The sequence below is a fragment of the Tubulanus polymorphus genome, chromosome 3, assembly GCF_964204645.1.
Source record: "Tubulanus polymorphus chromosome 3, tnTubPoly1.2, whole genome shotgun sequence".
NCBI lineage: Eukaryota > Metazoa > Nemertea > Palaeonemertea > Tubulaniformes > Tubulanidae > Tubulanus > Tubulanus polymorphus.
In genome coordinates, this window is record NC_134027.1 from 25,593,812 (window position 1) to 25,618,172 (window position 24,361).

The 24,361-nt window shown below is 38.8% G+C and overlaps 1 protein-coding gene across 1 annotated transcript; it reads right to left on the minus strand.

Annotated features, from left to right (window-relative positions):
* Positions 1-166: 166 nt before the first annotated feature.
* Positions 167-24,313, minus strand: LOC141902246 (reelin-like). The gene is made up of 47 exons (XM_074789890.1): positions 24,098-24,313; positions 23,464-23,615; positions 23,140-23,288; positions 22,773-22,888; positions 22,196-22,407; positions 21,585-21,694; positions 21,162-21,225; positions 20,826-21,059; positions 20,109-20,270; positions 19,548-19,787; positions 18,815-19,114; positions 18,348-18,485; positions 17,786-17,975; positions 17,195-17,418; positions 16,454-16,610; positions 16,205-16,381; positions 15,755-15,969; positions 15,365-15,516; positions 15,006-15,213; positions 14,534-14,775; positions 14,273-14,467; positions 13,578-13,851; positions 13,254-13,394; positions 13,010-13,184; positions 12,412-12,617; positions 12,249-12,325; positions 11,651-11,922; positions 10,957-11,180; positions 10,448-10,680; positions 10,048-10,198; positions 9,517-9,881; positions 9,335-9,445; positions 8,882-9,050; positions 8,350-8,484; positions 7,651-7,822; positions 6,937-7,130; positions 5,944-6,489; positions 5,393-5,576; positions 4,628-4,901; positions 3,630-4,021; positions 3,300-3,407; positions 3,086-3,219; positions 2,477-2,631; positions 2,177-2,393; positions 1,817-1,931; positions 995-1,173; positions 167-307 (listed from the first exon to the last, which is right to left on the minus strand). The coding sequence occupies exons 1-47, from the start codon at positions 24,311-24,313 to the stop codon at positions 268-270; spliced, it is 9,096 nt and encodes a 3,031-aa protein (XP_074645991.1). The 3' UTR covers positions 167-267.
* Positions 24,314-24,361: the final 48 nt, after the last annotated feature.

A 24,361-nucleotide genomic window follows, 5' to 3' on the forward strand; every position in this document is an offset into this window, starting at 1 on the left:
TGTTCTCTGTTTTCTAGAAGAAATATTGTTGCCTCAGAGGCCAAAATTCTGCTTTTATGGTGTGATTTTTTTGTCTACGTAGTTGAGTTGGGGGACAAACAATGAAAGATATGACTTCACTTTGAAGTAGACAGTATGAGTGACTATACTCAGATTTATTCTCATTATATAGAGGAGGGCTGGCACATGGCATCATCAGCACCAGGACATAACAGATAAACAGATTTACTTCAATGAACGGCTTATTCTGGTGACATCTCTCTGTCTCTAACCACTATTCCTGTATTGTAGACCATCAACTTGTTTCCTACAACATTCAAAATAATATTTCAAAATCTACACGCATTTCATTCGAGCATCCTCGAGTACAGCTAAACTCGCTGAAGTCATCGTCTGTTAAGTCATCAAATTACTTAAGTCGTGTCTATTTTGTATTTCGAATTCGATTTACGATGATTGCAAGTCATCATTTAGAAAAGGCGTCGACATGCAGGTCAGAACAGCGAGTTTCACCATACATCACAAGAGAAATCCCACAATAACGAAGCCAAGATTGAAAAATTCTATATCAGAATGATTATATTTGAGGAGCGACGTTTCGGCTAACAACTGTTAGCCATCATCAGGCATACCGAGAACAAAATAAAGAATCCTGTTATTTTATTTTGTTCTCAGTACGCCTGATGATGGCTAACAGTTGTTAGTCGAAACGTCGCTCCTCAAATATAATCATTCCGATATAGAACTTTTCAATCTTTGCTTCGTTATTGTGGGATTTCTCTCGTTATCATCATACGCGAATATCGTGTATCTTCTCGTCTTTTCACCGCACATGTACTACGGAATATGAGATATCGAAAATAGACTTTGAACCAAAATGAACCGGTTTAACCGAAGTGATAATTTGTGAGTCTAAATCTCTCGCGATGGTTCAAATTAAGCGATAATTGTTAGACTTGACAGGATTCGAGTTAAAGAGTATTTTTGTTCTTACATGACGATTTCTACTCGATCTAAAGCCCACTGGTCATAGCCTCGTCCATCGTGATGCGGTTGCCACCAACGGAACTGCGTACCGGCCGCTCGAGCATCCGGGGGCAGCGAATAAGACACTCGTCTTGGACGGATGAAATCTAGTGGATTGTGCGAAGCCAGTAGATGCCAAATGTTTTCCTTCGATTATAGATACAATTTCGTTAGCTCATAAAAAAACTCGAAATCCCTAGACGTATCGGCCCCACTCCGCTCGGTGGCGCCACCTGGATCAAACCCCATTGAACAATGTGATCTGTGTGCTGGCCACAAATGCACACAGATCACACTACAATACCCATTACACACTCCAGTACCCACAGCTTTCATATATCCATCCAAATATTTAGTGGCTTTCTTCCTGGATCCAGTTCTCAGGTTTAGGTTAAGTTAGACACTTCAGAGTTTAGATTATAATATAATCTAAACTCTGAAAATGTTGTTAGATGCTGAAATGGGAAGTTGTCCCTCTTATTTATTTGATTTATTTTGATTCGGTGTCCCTTATAAACCCACCACACCTGCCAGAAACGAAACAGGGAGAAATACCAAAACAGGGGGTTGCTTTGATGATGCGGATCTGGTGACCACTCTCAAATACTTTAGAAATGATGCTAAACAGGGTGGTTGATTTTGAAATCGGAAATTGAAGTACAGATATACATGTAGTTGGATGGTTGTTTGAATCTGAGAGTAAAATTCTACCCAAGGAATGTAGAACTGGCTCAGCATGATATTGTAACAAGCTTTTCCGTTTTCGTAGAAAATTAATAATTTCTACTACCTGTATCTTCGAATATTGTAGAAGGACTAATTTCGACGAGACGTTTCGCGCGAAATCCAAGTTACACATCGATGTTTGTTGAATGCTTCCTATTTGTAGAACGAACATCAACTTTCTGAAAAAGAAACTGAATAGTTTTAGTTCGAACTAGTGAAAACTGGGCAGATTTTGATTGGTGTCTGTTCTCTTGCATTCTCTTCTGGTGCAGTCATTTTGACCGGAATACACTCTACCTATTCTGAAATAGCATAATCTACTAAAACGCGATAGAAATTGCTGATAAAAAGTTTGTAATCTGGGATTTCTATTTCAAAATCGAAATACGTTCAATCAAATCTTGCCTTAAACTTAGTAACTTACAGCGCGTTTGTAGTGTCTATTTCTTGAGTGACGGCCAGACGGTCGGCGCAACCGTTGAAATACAACGTTTTACCGTGAGCGTGAGGTAACAATGTGCCGCAACCTTGACCTATGTTACCACCGGTAACCGTCTGCCAATAGGACGGGGATATTCCGGCCTCGAATTTATCTTTCATACGCGATAATAAATGAGGTCTCTGAGGTTTACAAGTTCTACCTGTAACAATTCGATGAAATAGATGATTTAGAGACTGGATGCGGCTTGGGAATCAGCTGCTAGATAATTATTCACTTGTATACCTGAATATCCTTCATCACAGATACATTTCTCATTGACACAAACTCCGTGACTGTTACACAGTTCTGGACACTGTTCACCTACATAGATATCGGTTATCGCCCAACTAGGAGACATTTCTAATCCTCTCTTCATTGTCCATCTGAAACGTGTGTGCCTACAAACAATATGAAAATTGTCAGAACTTCAAACTCAATGCTGAGTTCCGCAATCAGCTTGTTCTTGAAACAAATGAAGTTATCATCAATCTACTGGCTCCTGCGTCCTCTCAACCTGGACCCTGCAGCCCCCTCAGAAATTCAAAACCTTATCACCATCTTTCAATTCATCATGTCCAGGCTTCACATCAGAACTTCACCATAGACATTTTTGCTCAAAAATGAATTTCAAAGGAATTATAAATTTTAACAGAACACTTCCAAAAACTGATCGCCTATATTTCACATGGTTTCGGAACTTCATCTGAGACATTATTTTTGGTTGAAAATGGACAAAAAATACAACACAACATTGTTGAATTACTGAAGGGTTTGGATTCAAGCTGTGTAAAATGTGTTTTAGTCATTCAAGGAGTCAAATTAGTTCATTATCATATAAATTTGGTAACGTACGTTGAGTGCACTTCCAACGGGAGAGTTAAAGTCACTCTGCTCCATTTGTGATATCGGTCACTCGTAAAAACACTGCCCAAATCATAGTTAAATGGTTGACATCTGCGTTGAGTGGCTCCACTCGGAAGACAAGTCTAGACAAAACAGAAACAGAAAATATCGCGAAAATATCCGAGGACCGAGAATCTAGTTAATTGTATCTATTTGTTCTTACGGGTTTTAGAATTTTCCACTGATTATTGGCAGGGTTCGTGTTGTATTCTAAATGCAGTTGTCCGGAATTTTTGCCACATCTTCGTTTCTCTTCGCATCCTATCACTAACTACAAAGTGTACAATACTTTAAATGATGAATCCATTTCGGTATAAAGCCAGGTTGCAAATGAGCACTTAAGGTTGATAGCGAACCTACGCCTATTAAAGTTCCAACGCTTATCTTGTGCCTTGGAAAATTGTTCAAGCTAGTTCAGTTAAAGAATTTATCAAACTCTCTCCAAGTTTTTCTTTTGGGAAAGATGGATTGGATATTAATTTATATATCCTACCTTAAATTGTATGATATAGTTATTCTGTACAATGAGTTGTCTAGTGGTTAGAGAGCTAGGTCTGTGGTTGTGCCCGCTCTGCCACATCATGGACGTCCCTTCGTATCCGCAAACACCATTACGGACGCTCCCGCCGGGATGAAACTCCCAATTCGAAGCCAGGTTCGAATGAAATGTATCGTGCAGACTGCTAGGATTGATATCCGATCCACCGATGTAAATCTGATCGATCGACCAGGTCATATTCGACGGATCGCTTGAAAACCACCGCAGACGTACGCCGTAATCCTTCGCGACTGACGGCAAATTGATGTAATTCGATTGTTGTCGTTGTTGTTTATGTCGCGTGTATAAAACCGGTGAGAAAATATGAAGTGTTCGCCATTCCATACCTAAACATAATAATATCACAAAATATATATATATATATATATATATATATATATATATATATATATATATATATATATATATATATATATATATATATATATATATATATATATATATATATATATATATATATATATATATATATATATATCATCTTTGTATGAAAAGATTTTGAATATAACCTTCTTCTCTTCTTCTGCAAGTTCTAAACTTGTGGAACTAAATAGTATAGATACTGACTAAGCCAGGGCTTAATCCAGGGCAGGGCTCATGGGTGTTAGTTAAGATTTGGCCCTTGATTTCTAATTCAAACAAGTTTTAACTTAAAGAGTCAAATTAAACTAAGAATCGTTATTGATCTGTGTTTACCCCTGTAATTCAATTTGAACTGTTGGCTGTTCCTGATTTTCCTTCCAGAAACATTAAAGCAAGGAAAGTTTTCAAGTTTAAGTGGAAAGGTTTTAAGATAAATGAGTCGATAAAAGAGATTCCGAACATCTTTATCATCTGCAAGTAAATGCACATGCGTTTCTAACATCACAAATGTAGTTGTATGGAACATACAGCTGAATATCTACAAAATACCTCACTGAATATATACTGACCTCCTGTTATGGAATATTGCAGGTATATTTCTCCGGCAATGTTTGTCTTATTATTGCACAGACGAGTGGTGACTTGTATAAATCGAGCGTTCCTCAAATCTAAGTCGACGGTTACAGCTTGTTGATACGTGGTTCCACTGAATACTAGCATCCTATCGTCGGATCTATGTCGACTCTGCGTATGGCAGGGTTTATTACTGATATGTCCACCTTGTACTAACAGCCATTTAGTGATATCCACATGGACATTTTCAAAGTCATCGATTAGCGTATTCTAGAAGTGTAGCAGGATTTGCTTCATTAGTTGGAATAATCAAAATGATCATAGATATTCAACTGATCCCAAGTGATAAAATAGCTTTTACTCTATACTTTTAAGCCAAACTGGCCGTCTACCTGATTACGAAACATGATGGAATACGAAATAAACTTCGCGTTCGGTTTCATGGTTAAAGTATCAAATTGACCGCTTCAGAAAAATCAGAAAACAATCAGAAACCATGGGCCGGTTGCATAGTCATGGCTTAGACTTAAGACCTGTCTAAGACCAACTTAGTTCTATAGCCAATCCAACAATTTAAGACCAGTCTTAAGATTTAAGACCGCTTTTGGACTTAAGTCACGACTGTGCAACTGGCCCCATGGTTATAACTGACAAATTTTTTGATGTATCACAACTCAGCTATCACTAAATGGTTTCTAAATCGGTCGACAGTCTCTGTCTTCAACATAGTGCATATCCTGAATTAAAGAAGGTTTACTTACCGGTAATCCTGATCCTTGTTCACAACTATGCCCAGAATATTCCAGTTCACAAATACAATTCGGATAATCGCACCATCCATGCCCGCCGCAGTACCTCTCACAAGCAGGTCCTATATACACACTATCTATACCCCAGTGATGTTGCTGTTTGTCTAGTTCTTGATACCAGCGAAATCGTGTTGCCCTACGAAAAGAAAGATACCGAGGACCAATGAGCATCGATGATTAACACTGCCGGCCAATCAGGAATGTTGGTTTCCATAAGTGACTGTCAGTTTTGAAAAGGGCTCGTAGAAATGAGTTGAAATGTCACTAAATCTCTCTCTTCAGTAATGTGGATTTATCATTAATTTGAATTATAGACATCACTTGTCTATTGAAACCAACTAGGTTTCTAATTGGAACTTTGGAATATATCAACGATGACTATGATTTCAAATTGAGCTTTTCAGCTTCTTTTCAATGGACAGAATTCACAGGCTTTCATCAATAAACTTCACAAAGTTTGTTGCTGCAATCTAACCCTCAAAAAGTCTAATTAATACTCGTACTCGGATGCTGTCTGCCAGGGAAGTTTAACGGTCACGCGATGCCATCTATTGTTGTTGTGATAAACCGTTGCCGGCGAGACGTCACCATTGCGACAACCTTCCGAACTAAGCAAGCAGTCCGTATACAAATATTTCCAGTCGACGCCGCTATCCACCGAATATTGTAAATGAATCGGCGATATATTCACATCCCACGACGCGTTACAACCGACGCTTATATCAAACTGTAGCATGTATCCTTTACGCATGTCTAGATCAATAGTCGTCATCGATACAATTTCATTTTCGTCCGGAGCGTGGCCGACTAACGCGTGCGAGGAACCGCAATACGGTCCGATTATCGCGTTATCCGTACCGAGCCAGTTATGAAGACTTCCGGCGGCGAATTCTTCTTTCAACACGGCTGGGTTCGATGACATACCCGTCACCAGTACATCATCTATAGCCCAATCTGCTGTTGTTCGGAGTCGTTGATTATGAGGCTGCCACCAGCGAATCTGTACGCCAGACGTCTTTGCCTTCGATGGCAGCGGAATCGATACAAATCTGTAAAAGTCAACAGTATTCAGGGTCCAGTTCCTCAGTTCCGAGTTAAGAGTTTAACTCTGAGTTAACTCATTGAAAATGAACTAACTTTAACTCAAGAGTTCTAACTCATAACTGTGGAACTGGGTCCATGTCTATAGTTACAGTCAAGCACGCTTAACTCAGATTCTTAAAGCTTAATAAATTTCTGCATAAGTCATATTTAATGTTTTTGGTTCATTTCTCATAGTTGCAATTTTGAATTTGGTGCCTAGGTTAGATTTTCACTCTATTGGGATACAAAATTTCCTGGCCGAAAAGATCCAACTTAAGGCTTTGAAAGATTGATACCTTGCTCAGCGTAAAGGTTGACCCAGGCTGGCCACCTATATATACCCTATACATCACTTATTTTAAAATGATGATCTAGCTAACAATAACAGATCCAGCAGTTAGGTCCACGCATACCTTTTCTCTTGGTATTGGTTGAAATATAGTTCCTGTAACAGCCACCAGGTGGAACCTTTATCGATGGTGAACTGCACTAAAACTCCTTGGTTACGTTCCGTAGCAACGGCATTGCAACCAAGTTTGAAACGGAACTGTACGTGGCGACTATTGGTTAAATCGAGGTCCTCAGTTTCCAGAATGCGAGAATTTTCCTGAAATTTGATTACGGAACATGGGTTATTTACTTTTATGATAGAACAATTTGTTGGTTGATAAATCTGGCCCCAGAGCGGATCGAGAGCAACCCACCATGCATCATGCGAGTCACTCAAAAAATCTGAAATGCCTTTCTTGAAAAAGGTCTATACAAAGTCGAAATGACTTTGAAGACTTTTGAAATGATTTATGGTGGCAAAATTTCCCAGTTCCAATTTTGATGAGATGTTGTAGGGCAGTTGAGGTCCCCCGAACATGGGTGTTTCACAGAAATTCTGCTAGTAATGCATCATGCCTATGAATTGGAGTCAACTCCTAATATAGGCCTTATGGTGCCCTTCCTTCATTAAGTTAGTCAAAATTGGACGCTGTATCCACCTTTGTTTGTTTGGGACCGATGTCAGTAAACAGAGCTTCCCTCCAGTAGATGCTAAAGAATGCGTACATCTCCAATGATGCGCCATTTTCAAATTTTTGAAATTTGTACGTACAACATTATTCTTATGATATACTTACACCACTGAAATAAAGCGCTAGTCCTGATGCTAATACTCCACACTCATTTGATATGACGCCTCCGATCCAGTTCAATCCGGTTTCGTGATGATTATCGAAACTAAATTTGATACCGGTCTGCAATGGTTTACGCGCGCGTTCACACGATGATCCGTCGTAACCAGTATAACACCTTCAATCATAATAAACAGGAATGAGTTTCATAGATGTGGGGGGGGGGGCAAAATAATCGCTGGGTTCATTTTGATGTTACCATCATTTTACACTACAGTGGTGTCACCCAGGTTGAGTGTTTTACCTCAGGGGTAACTTCGATGCCTTGTCTATGAAACTTCAGGGGACGGTATTATCATGAGGTCCAAAAGTGATCTCAGATCTTAAGACTGGTCTTAGGTTGTTAGATTGGTTTAAAAACCGTGTTGGTCTTAGACTCATTTGTAGTATAAGCCGTAACCACGGAACCAGCCCCAGTGGATCAATCATAGTCAGAATGCATCATTTTTAATATGACAAGGAAACGATATGTAACGGTATGTACCTAATGTATGTACATACATATCCTGATAATGTACGTACACTTGCTGGCTACATGTACACTTAGAATACATTTGATATCCCATATACTTAGTGTTGTTTTTTAGAATGAACAAATTACCTTTTAAATCTACTGTCATGCATACATAGAAACCATGCACATACTTGCATTGTCCTTTCACGCAGCGCCCCCTACTGGAACACGCGCTGTCACATTCATCACCTATGTATACATTTTGAAGAGCCCAGGATCCGGATAGTTCATCGGGTTGAAACCAACGAAATCTGACTTCTTTTCTCCTGAGATATTAAAAGCGAACATAAAATCTTCGGAGTGACTGCATCCAGTCCCAGAGGTCTGACTCGGAGTTAATTCAAAACTCTAAATCTAAACTGTGGTACTGGGCCATGGATATGCTGTGGCAGGGTTCTGCCTTCAACTTCAACTCATTAATGACACTCTCCTCTAACAAGCTTAAATCTATATAAATACACTTAGATGGGGGTTGTACAATTACAGTTCATCACCTAAACCCCCCTGGATATTTGAGCAACCACAATGGGAAGGCAAATACAATTGGAATGCAGTTAGGGGTCTGGACTCCCAAAACCACCCCTTGCTCCGCCCTTGTGGAACCAACTAAGCTCCCAGCTGCCTTCAAATGGAGGATACATTGGAATTAGTATTCATTTTTACCAGCTATACTCCGGCATATGAAGCACGTGTCTTTTCCACGTCGAATGCCGATCTGATTCGTAAATACTTCCTTCATCGTAATGAACGCAATCGACCATCGACGGCAGACATCGAGATTTTACTCGTTTCCATGTTTTACCCATATCCATCGAATACTGCAACTCAATTCCTACAAACAATTTCAATACCTTCGATGTTTCAGTTTCCATAGATAAATAGTGAGTGTTTATAATTCAAATTAAGAAAATCCCAAAAGAGTTTTGACATCTAGACTCAATTCTATGATTCATTTTCAGTTTTGTAAATGGCTCATACACCACTACTCTCAACTTTCTTAGTTTTGAAAATAGCGCATAGAATTGTGTCATATATAGGTGTACATGATAATCTTGAGGTTTTCTTTAATATTCTGTTGGGACTTATAATTGAATGAAAAATGAATTCCACACTGACCAAAAGATTTCCTGCTGTATTGAAATTTCGATTTCATGACCAATTCGAAATCGATATAAGTATGCTTCGACACGACAATATCAATAGTTTCTGCTACAATTCTTCCACTTTCTAAAACGTAAAGTAAACATGAAATGAATTGCAATAATTTCGAAATCTTTGATTTCATATGAAAACTCTACCTGAGGCTCCTGACAATTCCTGTAAATCTCGGTGAGGTGCAGTAATCCAGAGTTTATTCGAAGCGGCCAAACTTGTATCAGTAATCACTGTAAAACCCTGCACATGACCGCCTATGTAGACCTGGTCTATCGCCCATGATGTTGATTTTTTTCCGGGGACCAAAGGTTGGAACCAACGGAACCGAACTGACTGTTTCCGAACTGAAGATGGAAGTTTTGCCGCTATTCTTTGCGCGCCCAATTTTGTATATTTGCTCAAGATTTTCCAGGTTATAGCTCCATCTGTTGAATACTGGAGGAAGAGCGTTGAACTGGCGTTGAGTGATGACTGGACGCACCCGAACTTGAGATGAAACTGTAGAAAACTATAGAAAAAAGAATTCTTGAAAAAAATGAGAATTCAAATACTTATAACATCGGTTTAAAAGTATTTAGATTTTCTAAAGGAATTTTGATTGTATTATCATTATGATGCAAGTGAACGTGAGAATGTTTTGCAATGATGTTTCATTTTTCCATGCACATATATACCTAGCAGTTGAAAGGTCCAAGTCTTGTGTTTCAAGTACGCGTTTGCCTTCTTGAAGAAAAACAGCAGATTTGCCTGAAAACACTTTCCCGCATTTTTCATTAATTTCACCACTGCCGTGAACCAACCAAATATCGTCATTAAAACGGTCACCTAAAATACAATATATAATCCAATTGTATATCAGAATTTCTTTTTAATTTGAGTCCAAAAGGATGCTCGGAGAAATAATTATAGAAATTGATTTTTAAAATTTTTGTTTGTAATACAGGCCACGGTTCTACAACTTCTATTTCAAAGTTATATGACCCGCCCATCATTTCAGAATTGTGGCTCCTGAAATCAGTGCAGCAGGTTCAATTTCACCGAACAAGAAACGTGGAATTGGGTCTGATCTTTTACCTGAGAATTCCTCCTTCAAAAACGTCGGTAATGAGTCAATTATTGCGCAATCATCTCCCGAGTATCCTTTGTCACATTTACAGTGTTGTCCATTAATACAAGTACCATGACCGTAACAGTTCTCCGAACAAGCAGTTCCGATGTAAACATTATCAATCGCCCATTGAGGTACAAGACCGCTTCTCAACTCAGAGCGTGTAAAAAATCCTTGATACCAGCGGAAACGCATCAATCTACAAATCCAGAAAACAGACTTGTAGGATCCTTCTTTGTTTTAAACTAGATGAAAATCAAAAAAGTGGTCCCATAGTCTGAGTTTTAAGTTTCAAGAAATTTTTATCACAGAATCAAACTGGTACCCACACGTCGACGGGTCAGTAGAAATGTTGAGACATTTGTGCTACGTACGTAACGAACATGAATATGCCAGACATGCCAATAATATCCCATGCAGAATATGCCGACAAAATATGCCAGATAGAGTAATCAAATCTACAATAAAAACTGACCCACTGAGTTTCACTGTTTTTAAAGGGAAGACGACCCTCCTCCACCGGTCGGTCAACCCGCTGTAATAGATTGTAGAATCATGGTAACCGTCGCTTAGATTGTCTTCATCCAGTCGAATTTTCTCATTATCCATCAGAATCGTCCACGTTTTCCCGAAATCAATCGAGTATTGAAGATAGACTGGATTTCCAATGCTGGGTCTCGTCGAACAACCGACATTTATCTACAACAGGACGACGTAACAACTCGAATCAACATCACTTCGTGCCGCTTAAAACTCGGGGTCTAAAAGTGGTGTTTGAATCTAATGATGGGTCGTTAAGTAAGTTGTTGGATTGATTGTCGTGATTTTATACAGGTCTTGTAACTTGACTCAAGAGAATGTGAAAATGAACAATTTGTCATCATGTCATTACAGGAAGAGTTGCAGCTGTGGACAAAACTTGACTGACAAACCTATAACTTTATTATGGATATTATCCCACATTTTATTGTCAGAATATATCAATGATTCAGAAGCGTCCATCGGAAATGATATCAAAACTCACTAAATACAAATTAAAAAGACTGAAAATGAAATAATTCATGAAGAATTAAAACCAAGAGCTTAAAACCACATTTTGGACTCTCTCCTGTTTAGGAGTATCCTTTCTTCTCTATCGCTAAGTTTACAGAGAGCTGGACACTACTTACATCGAATTGTACGATAGTGCGTTCATGTACAGTCAGATCCTCGGTGGTGATGTACCGATAACCAGGCCGATCTAGAAACGCCAGACTCAAAACGTTTAACGGTTGATTTCGAGTTTCTCGATGCCGAGTGCAGTAGTCGATTACTTCTCCTCCAGGCCAGAACAACCAGCTTTGAGGATGCGGTTCAGTGTCGAATGTGTCGTATATACTATCAAATGGTATCGCGTGACCTCCGATCACTAAATTATCAATTGACCAAACAGATCTTGACCCTAAAAATTAATTGCAAGTAAAAATGTGGCAAAAATGCTTTTGGGCGAGTAAACTAAACTTCGAACCCAGGGCCCACGTTTCACAAAGCTAATCTGGGAATGTGCGCTTAATCAGGATTTTCCTTGACAGACAGTTCCAATTCAACAGCTGTAAGTTATAGAGTTAGTTCAAATTTCATTTTCTGTGATTCAAGTCTTGAATCATATCTCAATTCTGGAACTGGGTCCTGAGACACATTCAAAATCATTAGTTTTACAGACTTCCTCGAATTCCCAATATTTCTAATGTCTGTAGATCTGGCGCCCGATGCGTTATAAACTTATACCTCCATGCTTTGGCTGCCAAAAACGAAACTTAGTCGATGTTGACTTCGCAGCAACAGGTAACGCAACGTGATAGAATCTACAATCAAAAGAATCGTGAATCATCATCAAAACCTGCAAGGATTCGCAACATTTATTCCAATAAATACATCTTTATTACTTTACCTTCTGAACTGACGTTTCGATTCATCGTGATGGATTTCTTTTACAGTTACCCAATCGACTCCGGCATTTGTGGAAAACTGTAATAAAACGCTATGCGAAACTGGCCACGAGTCGGGAACCTGTCGACATCCGTACTGTATATAGAACTGTGTGTACAATAAATGACTTGTATCCAGTTCTTGTGTTTCTAGAAGCCTCAATCCATCCTTCAAAACGACAAAGATACTGCGTTTCAATGACTCTACTCTCAAATTAGATTTTGGGGATTAAGATATGGGGGAAACGATATTGTCAGGGTCTCATTAAAGTTTAAATAAATGAACTGAATGCACCTGATGTACAGGAACTGTAATCCCACAAATATATGCCCCAGACATTTTAAATAATTGAAAATCAAACAATTGCTCAATATTTTTAAGGGCTTCGATCAAATTTCATACATGTATATGAAATGAACTAATGTCTGTTAATGAACACACGTAAACCTAATTGAGGTAACAGGGGCTGTACCTGGCATTTGAATTTTTTCGGGCAAAAGGGCACTCGTGCATCCCCCTCTACGTTATGTACGACCTAAGTAACCCATTATTTACTTTACCCCAAACACTGTTAGTGATTGTCCATTTACAACAGTACCACATCTATTAGTCACAGAGCCACCAATCACTACAGACCATAAACGTTTTGAGAATGTTCGTTCAAATGTCTCTTTGAAACCGGCAATGTTCATTCGAGAATGTGCGCAGAATTCACCAACAAATCCCGAATCACATCTACAAGAAAGAGCACATCTATTTTCACATATATTCTCAGATGTACATAAACAATGTACATGTACATACGTGCAAATTCCATTGAGACAGGTTCCATGCCCGGAACACATCCATTCACAACCGCTGCCGATGTAGATATTATCAATCGCCCACGAATTACCGCGAGATTTATCTTCGATGAGTTTCCATTTGAAACGTGTTGACGACGACCTAAAATAAACGGGTATCATTTTTGCGAAATATCAACGAAAACTATAGATTCGGTGAACAAAATATAGATTATTATTTGGTTGCAATGTTACGTCAAATTCATTAAGAATCTTTGCTGTACATTGAATTTCGACAATTCACGAGATATTGAAAATGCTCCAAGATAAAAATTATTTAACTTACACTGCTTGTAAAGGAATTTTCAATGTCACCCTTTTCCAGTCATCATTGTAGATCTCAGAATGATATATCGTGCCCATTTTATATTTACCGCACTGAGAATCAGGTGGCAAACATTCGTCCATCAAGAGGTACCACGTAATCCCAGTATCAATTGAATAGTATAAGCCAACGGTGAACGTTTCAGATTTTAGTATCCTTCCACATCCCATTCTCAAATCGAATTGTAGAAACGAATCCGAGTTGACATTTAGATCCCAAGTTTCTGCGTACTGCTCTGAAACTCACAATAGCAAAATAACGATGATGTTTTTTCCTTACATTTCCATCTACCATATTTCACGGATAAGAAGAAATCTAAGGCTAGTCTTAGAACGTAGATGGTATTAGGCTGGTCTTCTTAATTCTTACTGAGCGACAGGCCCCAGAGCTTAAGTTTGAATTGTTGGTGCCATTGAAAACATGAAGTAACTAATTATGAAAATAAAAATCTGAGTTCAATTTCTATGGCACTGAACCCAGTGGATCCAGTTTCACTGGTTTGGGTTGAGACTTGACTGTTGAGTAAGTGGAATGGAATCCTGTCCTTATAAAATCTTCTCATCATAAAGCTTTCAAAATATATATTTCTGAATTTTTCTTCTAGTATTGAAAATCTATCGCTGATTCTTGCACCAGACCACCAGAATCCAGCATACCTGTTGAATGACTGTTAAATAGCAACGCATCGGAACTAGCGTTGCACGGTTTGGAGCCGATATCACCACCAGAAATTCTAAACCAGCCTCCGTACACAGGTCTACCAACGGCGAACGTATCTTCGAATTCTATTTGATTTATATCTTTACCACCGATAACGACGTTATCAATCGCCCACTGCGCTCTTAGAATACCTGAAATCATCATAGACATCAAGCTAAAGTATTCACTTTCTTTGATGAACCGATTTCAAGCATTACCTTCTGTCAGTATCGGCTGCCACCACCGGAAAATAGTAGCTGGTGATTTAGAATTTGCTGGTAGAAGAATGATGATTTGTCGAGGTTTTTCACTCAGTTGAAACGGATCTAGAATGCGCAGGTCGTTCCATGTCATTCCGCGGTTTGTGGAATATTGTACAATAACTCCTTCGTCTTGTCTTTCAGGTCGTCGGCACTCGCTTAGTTTTGAATCGCCAATTTTGATGTGGAACTGTAAATACCTGAAAATTACAGCATTATTTGATCTTGTATGAAGAAAAACGATGTAAGATAGATATGTTTATAGATTTGATCGTTTATAGATTACGTTTATATGAAATTCCTTCAGAAGTTAATGACGGTGGTTACTACCAACCTTCCAAGTATTTCTAACATATATTTCATCAACATTTTGGTCGATTTACAATATTGTCTTGTATATTGAAATACTGCTCTGATAATGTGCACCTACTTGGTCGAGGTAGTGTTTATTTCTTTAGTTACAGCCTCTCTAGTTCCGTCTTCACCGAAATATAAAGATTTTCCACCAGCTAAAACTCCACAACTTATACTGAGCTGACCTCCTCTCACTGACTTCCAATTACTACTCGGTTTATAAGTGTTATCAAACAAATCAGTCATATTATTCGGGTTTATATCATCGCTTGCACAATTCACATCTAAAAAGCCGTAAAAATAAGAAAAAAATACTTCAACAATACAATATTGTGGGTAAAGTTATTGAAAATGAATTAAGTTTGACTTTGGAGTCAAAGCCGCCGAACTGAGAAAAGATTATTTCAGAAACACTTTTGAATTGATGTATCATACCGAGATTTAAGTTATCGCATAGACACTTGCCGGACATTCTACACAGTCCATTACCATTACACATATCAGGACAAGCCACGCCCACATAGATATTATCCAACGCAAAACTGGACGATGAACCACCGTCTTGATACCAACGTAAACTCATACGACTGAAAACAGTAAACTTTATTCAATCCGTAGAAATATCGAGCAGTTCCAAGACATACAACTCCACATTCAGATTAAAGATTGGTACAGAAAGGTCATTTTCTCGTGTTTGTCTTAAACCAATCTAAAAAATTCTTGATCGAATCCTGAAATTTGACTCAAATTTCTATTTCTGCCGGTTTCTGAAGCACACATTCAATCTAATAATGCACATGTACACACACATGTACACAAACTTACTGCGCAGCCAATCTGGCAGAAACTGGTATCAAAACTGTTCGCCACTTTCCGTAGGTTCCAGAATGAAAGACGCTGCCTTCACGATGCCCGAGTTTACAGTCATTGCTCTGATAACAAGCCGTTTCTACTAACTGCCACGTCTGACCGTTATCGTGAGAATATTCCAAAAACACAGGGAAACGATAGGAGAAACTTTCACTACAGCCAACGCTTATCTGAAAATGAGTGGGCTCAAATCTTTGACTAAGAATAGAAATAGACTGACCCTGTAATCAGTAATCAGTAATCAGTAATTACGACGTTGGACCAGTCCTGATCTTTCATCTATAGTATATTGTCGTTGTTGTTTTGATTCAGCTTTGGAGACTTGTCTTTTGACAATTAATCTTCAATTACGTTTATCTAATTTTTCTTTCTCTGCTCTGTAACTGGTGTCTGAATTCTGTTTACCTGGAATTGGATGACGTTTCCCTCTTTCAACATGAAATCGTGAGTGATCACCATTTTAGCAGCAGCATCATCAACATGTCTTATGACTAGTGCCTTGCTGCTTTTTGACTGACAATACTTTGTTAAGATACCCCCAGTCACGGTCTTCCACATAGCGTTATCATACAGCTCACCTCTCTAAATTATGAATAGGGTTTTTATTTTTCAAATTGGAACATCAAATTCCGAGAATCTTAATTTTTGAAATACCTCAAATTCATCTTGCGCGGTTCGCAGTGCTTGGTACTGATTCAGATGTATCTCATCAATAGCCCAGTGATGGTGGCCCCGATGATGGTACGGCTGCCACCATCGGAATCTCGTGCTCTCAAATCTAGCATCATCCGGTAATCTGACGTGAACGTATCTACGAAACAAACTCATTCATTGTGGGTTCCATTGACAGGCGAAACAAAGAAAACCCCCCACACAATAGAGAAAAACGAATAGAGGATTTCAACTCAAATGCTACGAGTCATTTTCAAAACAGATTCATAGTTTTGTGAGAGATTTGTTTTGAAAATGAGTTCTTCATACAGAGGAATTAAGTTTTCGATAATGAATTTCGTTTTCTAATCATTAAGTTGTTATGAATTGGGCTTTTGATAATATGAAAAAGGCTTATTGGCATAATTTTTTGTTGGTACTCTCAGTAGAGTTCTATGAAGTTGAAATTCATTCGCATGTTACCAAATAATCTTTTAAACGTCTTGATATTTCAAAGCGTCAAGTTGATTGCTCTTGCGATCAACAGAGACGGCTTAAAGCGGACTGGAAGCTAATTTCTATCAGAGATTTCGAAACAAAATTGACGTAATGTTTTCATAATTTGGCCGCATAGATGAAATAATGAACAGCAAGAATCATAAAAACACGAAATATAGATGATTAACTGTAGAAGAATATTGATTGCTAGGCGTTGATTAGAAATAGAAGCAAAAACAAATTTACCTGGACGCGTTATCGAGTGAGTTCGTAATTTGATGTAATGTTTTCCAATGAATGCCTCCATTACGAGAGTATTCCACTAATACAACTGCTGATTGATCGTTAGTAGAAATTGATGACTTGCATAGTTCTCCTGATCTGATTTTTATACCGGCATTTACGTAGAAATCGATGTAATCATTTCTCGTTGTATCGAAATCGTTGCTGACTAACATTCTTAAACCAGCCTAATAGAAACGGATGCTGTTGATTAGGAGAGTGAGTACTAGGTACCTGAAGGGCTGTTATTACCTCATAAGGTAAGGGCCAAAGAAGGTGGCCCATAAAGTGTGTTAGGTACGACGTTTTGGATGTGATTTCTTGGAAGAAATGTTTGAAAACAACTCAGTCATCTATCAGTCAACTTAAATCATTCAGTTCTTGATTCTTAAATCTTGACTTTTTCAACCTTTTCCCTCTCCAAAAGGAATGAGTTCGATGAAATCTTAGTGACCTCGGGGTTGTTGAATAATTCGGGCAATGCATCGTGAGATTAGAGTTTTGAAAACGTTATGTTAATAGTTGAAAGAAAAGGACGATAAACGATAAACTAACCCCGTTAAATTGTAGCCATTCTCCGGAAACAACGGCTCCACAGGGATTTCTATTCGCAACTTTTCCTCCGATCATTTCCAACCAATCACCGTCAGTTCTTCCAGGTTGGAATCGTGAGAAATCTTCGTGCATCGTAGATCTGATTTTCCGTGCTAATGTACAAGACGGTCCATCATATCCGACATCACATCTGCGCAGAGATGTTTGAAATAGTCACGGGAAAAGACAAATATTTACCTACGATGTTTCGGAAATTAAATCAGCACAGAGATGTTGGAGAAAAAGAATTTCAAATTTTAAATCTTCATCTAGAACGGAAACTTGCTAAGTGATTACTGACCAACAAAGGTAGACTATTTCAATAGCCCACAATCCCAAGGTTAAAATTCTGGATCCAGTTCCTCTGTTATATGGTTTGTGTTAACTTTGAGTTAAAACTAATTTATCTTCAATGAGTGAATCTTTATACTCAGACCTGGTCCTGGGATGAATTTAAGGAGCACCGTCTTTCTAAAAAATCTAAATCTTCATCGTGTTTGATCAGTCTCGCCGTTTTACTTACATACAGACGCCGTTTTCGCAGTAACCATGTCCACTGCATAGATGACGACACTGAGGTCCGATGTACAGATTATCAACAGCCCAAGTCTCAGAAACTCGCGCGTTCTTTTGAGCAATGCGGAACTGTGTCGCACTAGACCTGTTGGATAAATGATGACTTAAAATATTTTGACCTCATGGAATTAGTGTACCTTAATTGGAAAAAAAGGCCATCTCTCGGATGAGGCAGCTATGGCCGAGAGGCCGCAAGTAGGAACCCCTCGTCGTTTGACGAATTCATCTGAATGCAATATCCGAGAAGATCGGTGCGAAATTTGCAGATTTTGGTGATAACTCTCTTGACAAATAGGGCAACCTGCTCAGTGGGAAGGCAGGGGTCTGGACCCAAACATCCCATCCGCTCTGTTTACATACATGTTCATGCCAACATAAGTAATATAGGTGCACATGTATTATAATCATACATACCATGTATGTTCAGGAAGAATGACTATCACGTGTTTCCAGCGTTGATAAAGAATCGATGTATAAGATGTTCCCAGACTGTACTGTTCACAGATAGCAGGCGGTAAACAATGATCTTCTACAAGACTCCACGTGATTCCGCTATCGGTTGAATATTCCAGTACAATCTCGTATTCCATCTGATTCTGCGCGTTTCTACTACACGTCATAGCCAAATCAAATTGAACAACATAAGACGGACCTATCTTCAGGTCGTTAGTTATGATATGAATTGGTCCCCTGTAACCGATAGGACTTGAGAATCTGAAACGATAACCACATTTTATACTACTATCAGTAAAGAAACCTGGAATACAGTAATCTCTGCCCTACTTGTCACTGAATTTGAAAGATCACTAATTAACATGGTAAAACTTAACGCCCAGTGGCACAGATTGGCTATAGCTGTTTTGTTGGATAGCCTATGGAATCGATGAAATTTCCCATGGTCCTAAATCAATGCCATGACTGTGCAACTGGCCCCCTGGGGCCAGTTCCAAAGTCGAGACTTTGGTCTTTAATCTTGAGACTGCTCTTAAGTTGTTAGATTTGCTATAGAACTAAGTTGATCGTAGACTGGCCTTAAGTCTAAGCAATGACTGTGCAACTGGCCCCCTGGACTTTGACTTCCGGTTAGAATATTGGAGATGAATCTATTTTGACTCTTTGTATGTGACAATGAGTATAGATTACGTACACCATGACATTCTCCGATCCTCCGCAATAAGTTCCGATTGTCCCCATCTGCGTTTCGACTTGAGAACGAACTAGATTCACATCCGAGAAATTCAGAGATACAGTACTGTACATTGTGTTGGTTATTGATATATCGTCCAGAGCCCAGACGTCGTGATTCGGGCCGGAATGATTCGGCTGCCACCAACGAAAACGACACATTTCCTTCCTAGCTGCGGATGGAAGTTTCACAGAAAGTACTCTGAAATATGCGCAAAGAAATAGAGATTAATTACCTCGATTTAAACAGAAATTTTGTGAAGAAACTACCAAAAAAAGAGGTTTATTTACACAGAGGACAAGCCGTCCCGCAAGGTTTTGGAAGAGGTTTAATTTCATCGATCATGTTTTCTATATCTTTATAAAGAGGTGGATAGAGCAGGATCTGCCATGAGAATTTTGAAAGTTGGCCGTTTCGTAGTTTTAAAATGGTCTTGGACTTCTACCTCAGAAAAATATTCATTTTACAACGTCACCATGCCATCCCACGATGTAGGTCCCCCGGAATCGGAGGATATCGCACCTTGGATTTTGCATTTTGACCGCGGAAAAAGTTTCCAACATTTTCCAAATAATTCCTCCGTCGCAGGAATACTGTAATATAACATCTTCGCCCTGGTGATCGGGACACGGGCACGAGTCACTGGCTGAATTACTACCAACTCGTAAACTAAACTGCAAATAACTAGAACAAAAGAGAAATATCTATGAGATTAGAGATAACCTTCTATAGGTCCAGGTTCACATTGTCTTGTGATGACAAGGTGGGCTTAGACCTTGGTCCTCGGACCTGACATATTTCAAGTCTACCACTATGCTTAGAGTTTTTGAAATGGGACTTGAGAAACATAAGCTCCATGTGATCATGAGTCAACTTGATGATATGAGATGGCTGAGACTGGAATTATCCTAAGGAGGACTATACAGAACGATGACCACACTCAAACGTGGTGAACGGATAATAAGATAAAATCCCACTATTTACAGATTAAAAGAATTTAAAAACCAGAATTTATTTATTACGTTTCGATCTCACCCTAGAGATCATCGTCACCTGACGATGATCTCTAGGGTGAGATCGAAACGTCGTGTCTTTTAAATATTTTAGATTTGATAAATAAATTCTGGTTTTTAAATTCTTTTAATCTGTAAATAGTGGGATTTTATCGTATTGAGGACTATACAACTTATACTGCTTCATATGGATCCAATTTTTTAGTCTGAATGTTGAAACTATTACCTTTCAGCTGAAGTATTGAAGTCAGCGGTCACCAGTTGCCTCTGACCGTTCCTATTGAAAACGAGCGCTTTCCCGCTGCTTATAACTCCGCATTTATAGCAGTAATCAGCTCCGTCTAAAACAGCTAGACCGGGTGTATGGCGAATCGATGCCGAAGAAAACGAAGCCACCATTGAATCTGGAAGTCGATTTTCGCTCCGTTCACAACTCGATCCACTGTAGCCTTTATCACATCTGTAGGATATTTGGAAATATCATCAGGTATGGACATAATGAACTGGACTTTATACGTATGGTCATGGACCAGGTACTTGCCGTGAACGGTAGATGACTTACCTGCAAACATGTGGTTCACATTTTCCATGCCCATTACAGCCTTTCTTGCATGGACCGATGTAAACTGTAACATAGTGGTTTATCCATTGATGAACAATGTTGTAAATGATGATATAAAATCCCATACACATAGAAAAGGTTTCTTCGACATAATGATTCATTTTCAACATTTCGACTATACCCGTTATATAGTATTCTGAACATTATTTCTGAAGATGGCTATAAGGATATCAGTGAAACGATGAAAATATAGAACCCTTTTCTGGCTTCATTCTCTTTCTGGTATGATTATGGGAATTAAGATTATCTCTGTGGATCATAACGCCATCTTATCAGTTAAAAAGTGTTTTTATTTATGAATTCAGTTCATTTTCAAATATATAACAAATAGTTGAAATTTGACAGCTGCCAGAGCGTCGTTACCGTTGTCAAGAGCCCACGGATCTTGTCCATCGTTGCTAGCTTGAGACCATCTGAATCTGGTAAATGGCATCAAAGCAGCGTTCGGTATTGGAAATGTAAAACGCATCCATCTAAACGATAGAAAATCTAGGGCGTAAGTATTTCAAATCAAACTATCTTTGATTTCATGAAATGCTCTTGAAGTGTCGTCAATAAAGTTTGACCACAAAGTTAGAATTGGCAATATCCTAACTCTAAGAGCCCAAAAATCGTACCTGATAACTAATCCCACACCTGTGGAATTGGTAGTACATACCCTTTGAAATCAAGAGATTTTATTTCGGAATTCAATGTTTGATGTTCCCCATCGCAAACTTCAGGTAGACACGGTTTGTATAACGGCTGCCACTTTGCTCCATGGTTTGTGGAAAATTCCAATTTGACACGGTCACTAAAGGAAAAAAATATAATAAAATCCCCTAAAGCTCCGACTGCCCCAGAATTCGCAAAATTCATTGGGCCCGTGAGATTCAAGGCAAGTGGATTCTACCGTTTAAGTATCTTTTTTTCTTATCAATGGAATTATTTCTCTTAAGCTTGAACTAAAATGGAATTCCATTTTTTTCAAATACCTCGTGCTATTCTTCACGCGGCCACATTGAAGATTTAAACTGAACTGTATATAGTGAACGACTTCATAGACCGGTAAATTCGGCATCATTCTAATTGAAGAAATGGCCCACGTATCGTGCCCAGGACCGCTGTGTTGATCTTGTCGCCAACAGATACGTGATTGCTTTTTGCGGTAGACGGGTGGAATAACGGTAGAGACCTCCTTCATCGTCTGAATAAGAAACAACTAGTACATGATCTGGAGCGGAAATTCTTGATTCAAAAATTAATTCCTTGAACCAATGATTCAACGGGAGTCCATGGTTGACCGTATATAAACGAAGCAAGCCCGGAAACACAATTCGGTGTTAGAATTACTTTATTCGATTGGAGACAAGCAGAAGGCAAGAGTTGAATTCTAACAAGAGTAAAAATCTAAACCAGTACTAAGAAGAAATAACCCTTGGATTAAGAATATCACGCCTATATGGGTGGCAAACCAGATTACCTATATGGAAATAAGGGCAAACCAGATTACCTGCCTATATGACTGGCAAACCAGATTTCCTGCCTATAAGGATGGCAAACCCAGATTACCTGATATCTCTGACGCTTCAGACTTTCCATAATATTCGTGTTTCCATTCCAGTCTTCGACATACATGTAAACTACGGATTGCATCGATTCCGGGCTGTAGACACAGGTCTCCGTACCTTTAAAATAGCGCATCAATTCATTCTCATTGTTTAACAGTAATAATCAAGAGTCTCAATATGTAATTCTCTCCCTAGGAATTTACTAGCCGCGAGCGTTTTTGACCCCGGCCAAATCTGGCACGGAACAACTGATGATCACACTGGTGCCAAATGAGCCCGTGCCTGTTTGCCGCATCGTACTTCATAGATAATTCAAATAATCATAGTATAATGATGATAATAGACTTCTATGTCAGTTTATCTCTTACCCATAGTGAATTGAAAACGAATAGTGGATACTTTTCTCAAATCTATCCACGGTGAACACAACAGTCGGAGATCATTTTGATTGTAAACTAAAGATCTTTGGTTCGATGAGCCGCAAAGGTGGGCGAAATCACCACCGAATTTGATCCATCTGAAAGTCAGAAATAGTTCTGAAACTATGAAAATCTATTGAAGTTAAGTTTTCTTTTATTGATTGATTGTTAAGTAGTTATACGTATAGTAATTGTGAGTTGTAAAATCACGTACAAACCTCAAAACCCAATTCTAATTTTATCATTTGAATGATTTAGTTAATGTACACTAACCCCGCGGGTAATGATTCCTCCAGGTTAACGTTGATGATGTAATCTGCTTCGTTGTAAGGCACGCGCAGGTCCAAATCTCGAGTCGTTATATACCGGGTGCTTAGTGATCGGTTCGTGAAGACAGCGGCCATGCCATCCGATCGGCATTTCCTCTGTGTATAAGGATTTGAGATTTCCATTAGAAATTTCTATTACCATTAGTATCACCTCAGATAGACCATACAAGTTCAGAGCCTAGTTGCATAGTAATGATATAAGTCCAAAAGTGATCTTAAATCTTAAAACTAGTATCAGATTATCAGATTGGCAACAGAACTCGTCTGAGACCGGTCTTGGATCAAATCCATCTGTGCATTTGGATCCTTGAGCAGTATCTTCATTATCCAATCTAAAAGCTAGTTGTCCCTTCTTTGAAATGAGCCCAGTCTTTGACCATTTAAAGAACCAATCTAACGATATCTAACCATCAAAAATGGTCCCAAGGTCATACATAAAGTCAAAGCAGACGAATGATAAATCAAACAACATCAGAATTGTTAGAGTTGTTTGGGCTTCCTGACACTCTCAGAATGCTAGCTCGGAGAATGGAATGCTTTCTTTACCAGTTAACATACATAGAAGTTAAGATATATACCTGAAATGCGGCTCCGGGGAAAAACAGCCAGTTATTAGAATTAACAGGATCGAAATTATCTTCTAATAAAGTTAACGGATGAGCGAGGTTCGTTATAACGACATTATCCATCACCCAGCAGCCCGAATAACCCGTCCTTCCAGCTGAAACATTCTGATACCATCGCACGCACGTAGACTGCGTTTTACCGGCCTCCGGTAAGTGAATGATATGCATTGTGGACTTAGAAGCTGAAGGCGCCCTAGAAATCCAAACGTAGAAAAG

Bases quoted from the DNA above. Each gene is read 5' to 3' on its own strand.
- LOC141902246 (XM_074789890.1), bottom strand. From the start codon at position 24,313: ATGCATATCATTCACTTACCGGAGGCCGGTAAAACGCAGTCTACGTGC. The intron at 8,485-8,881 runs GTAAAAATGAAT...TTAATATCTCAG, and splicing joins CATATGCCGGAGTATAGCTG to GAGAAAAGAAGTCAGATTTC. The intron at 2,632-3,085 runs GTACGTTACCAA...TATTGTTTGTAG, and splicing joins CCGTTGGAAGTGCACTCAAC to GCACACACGTTTCAGATGGA.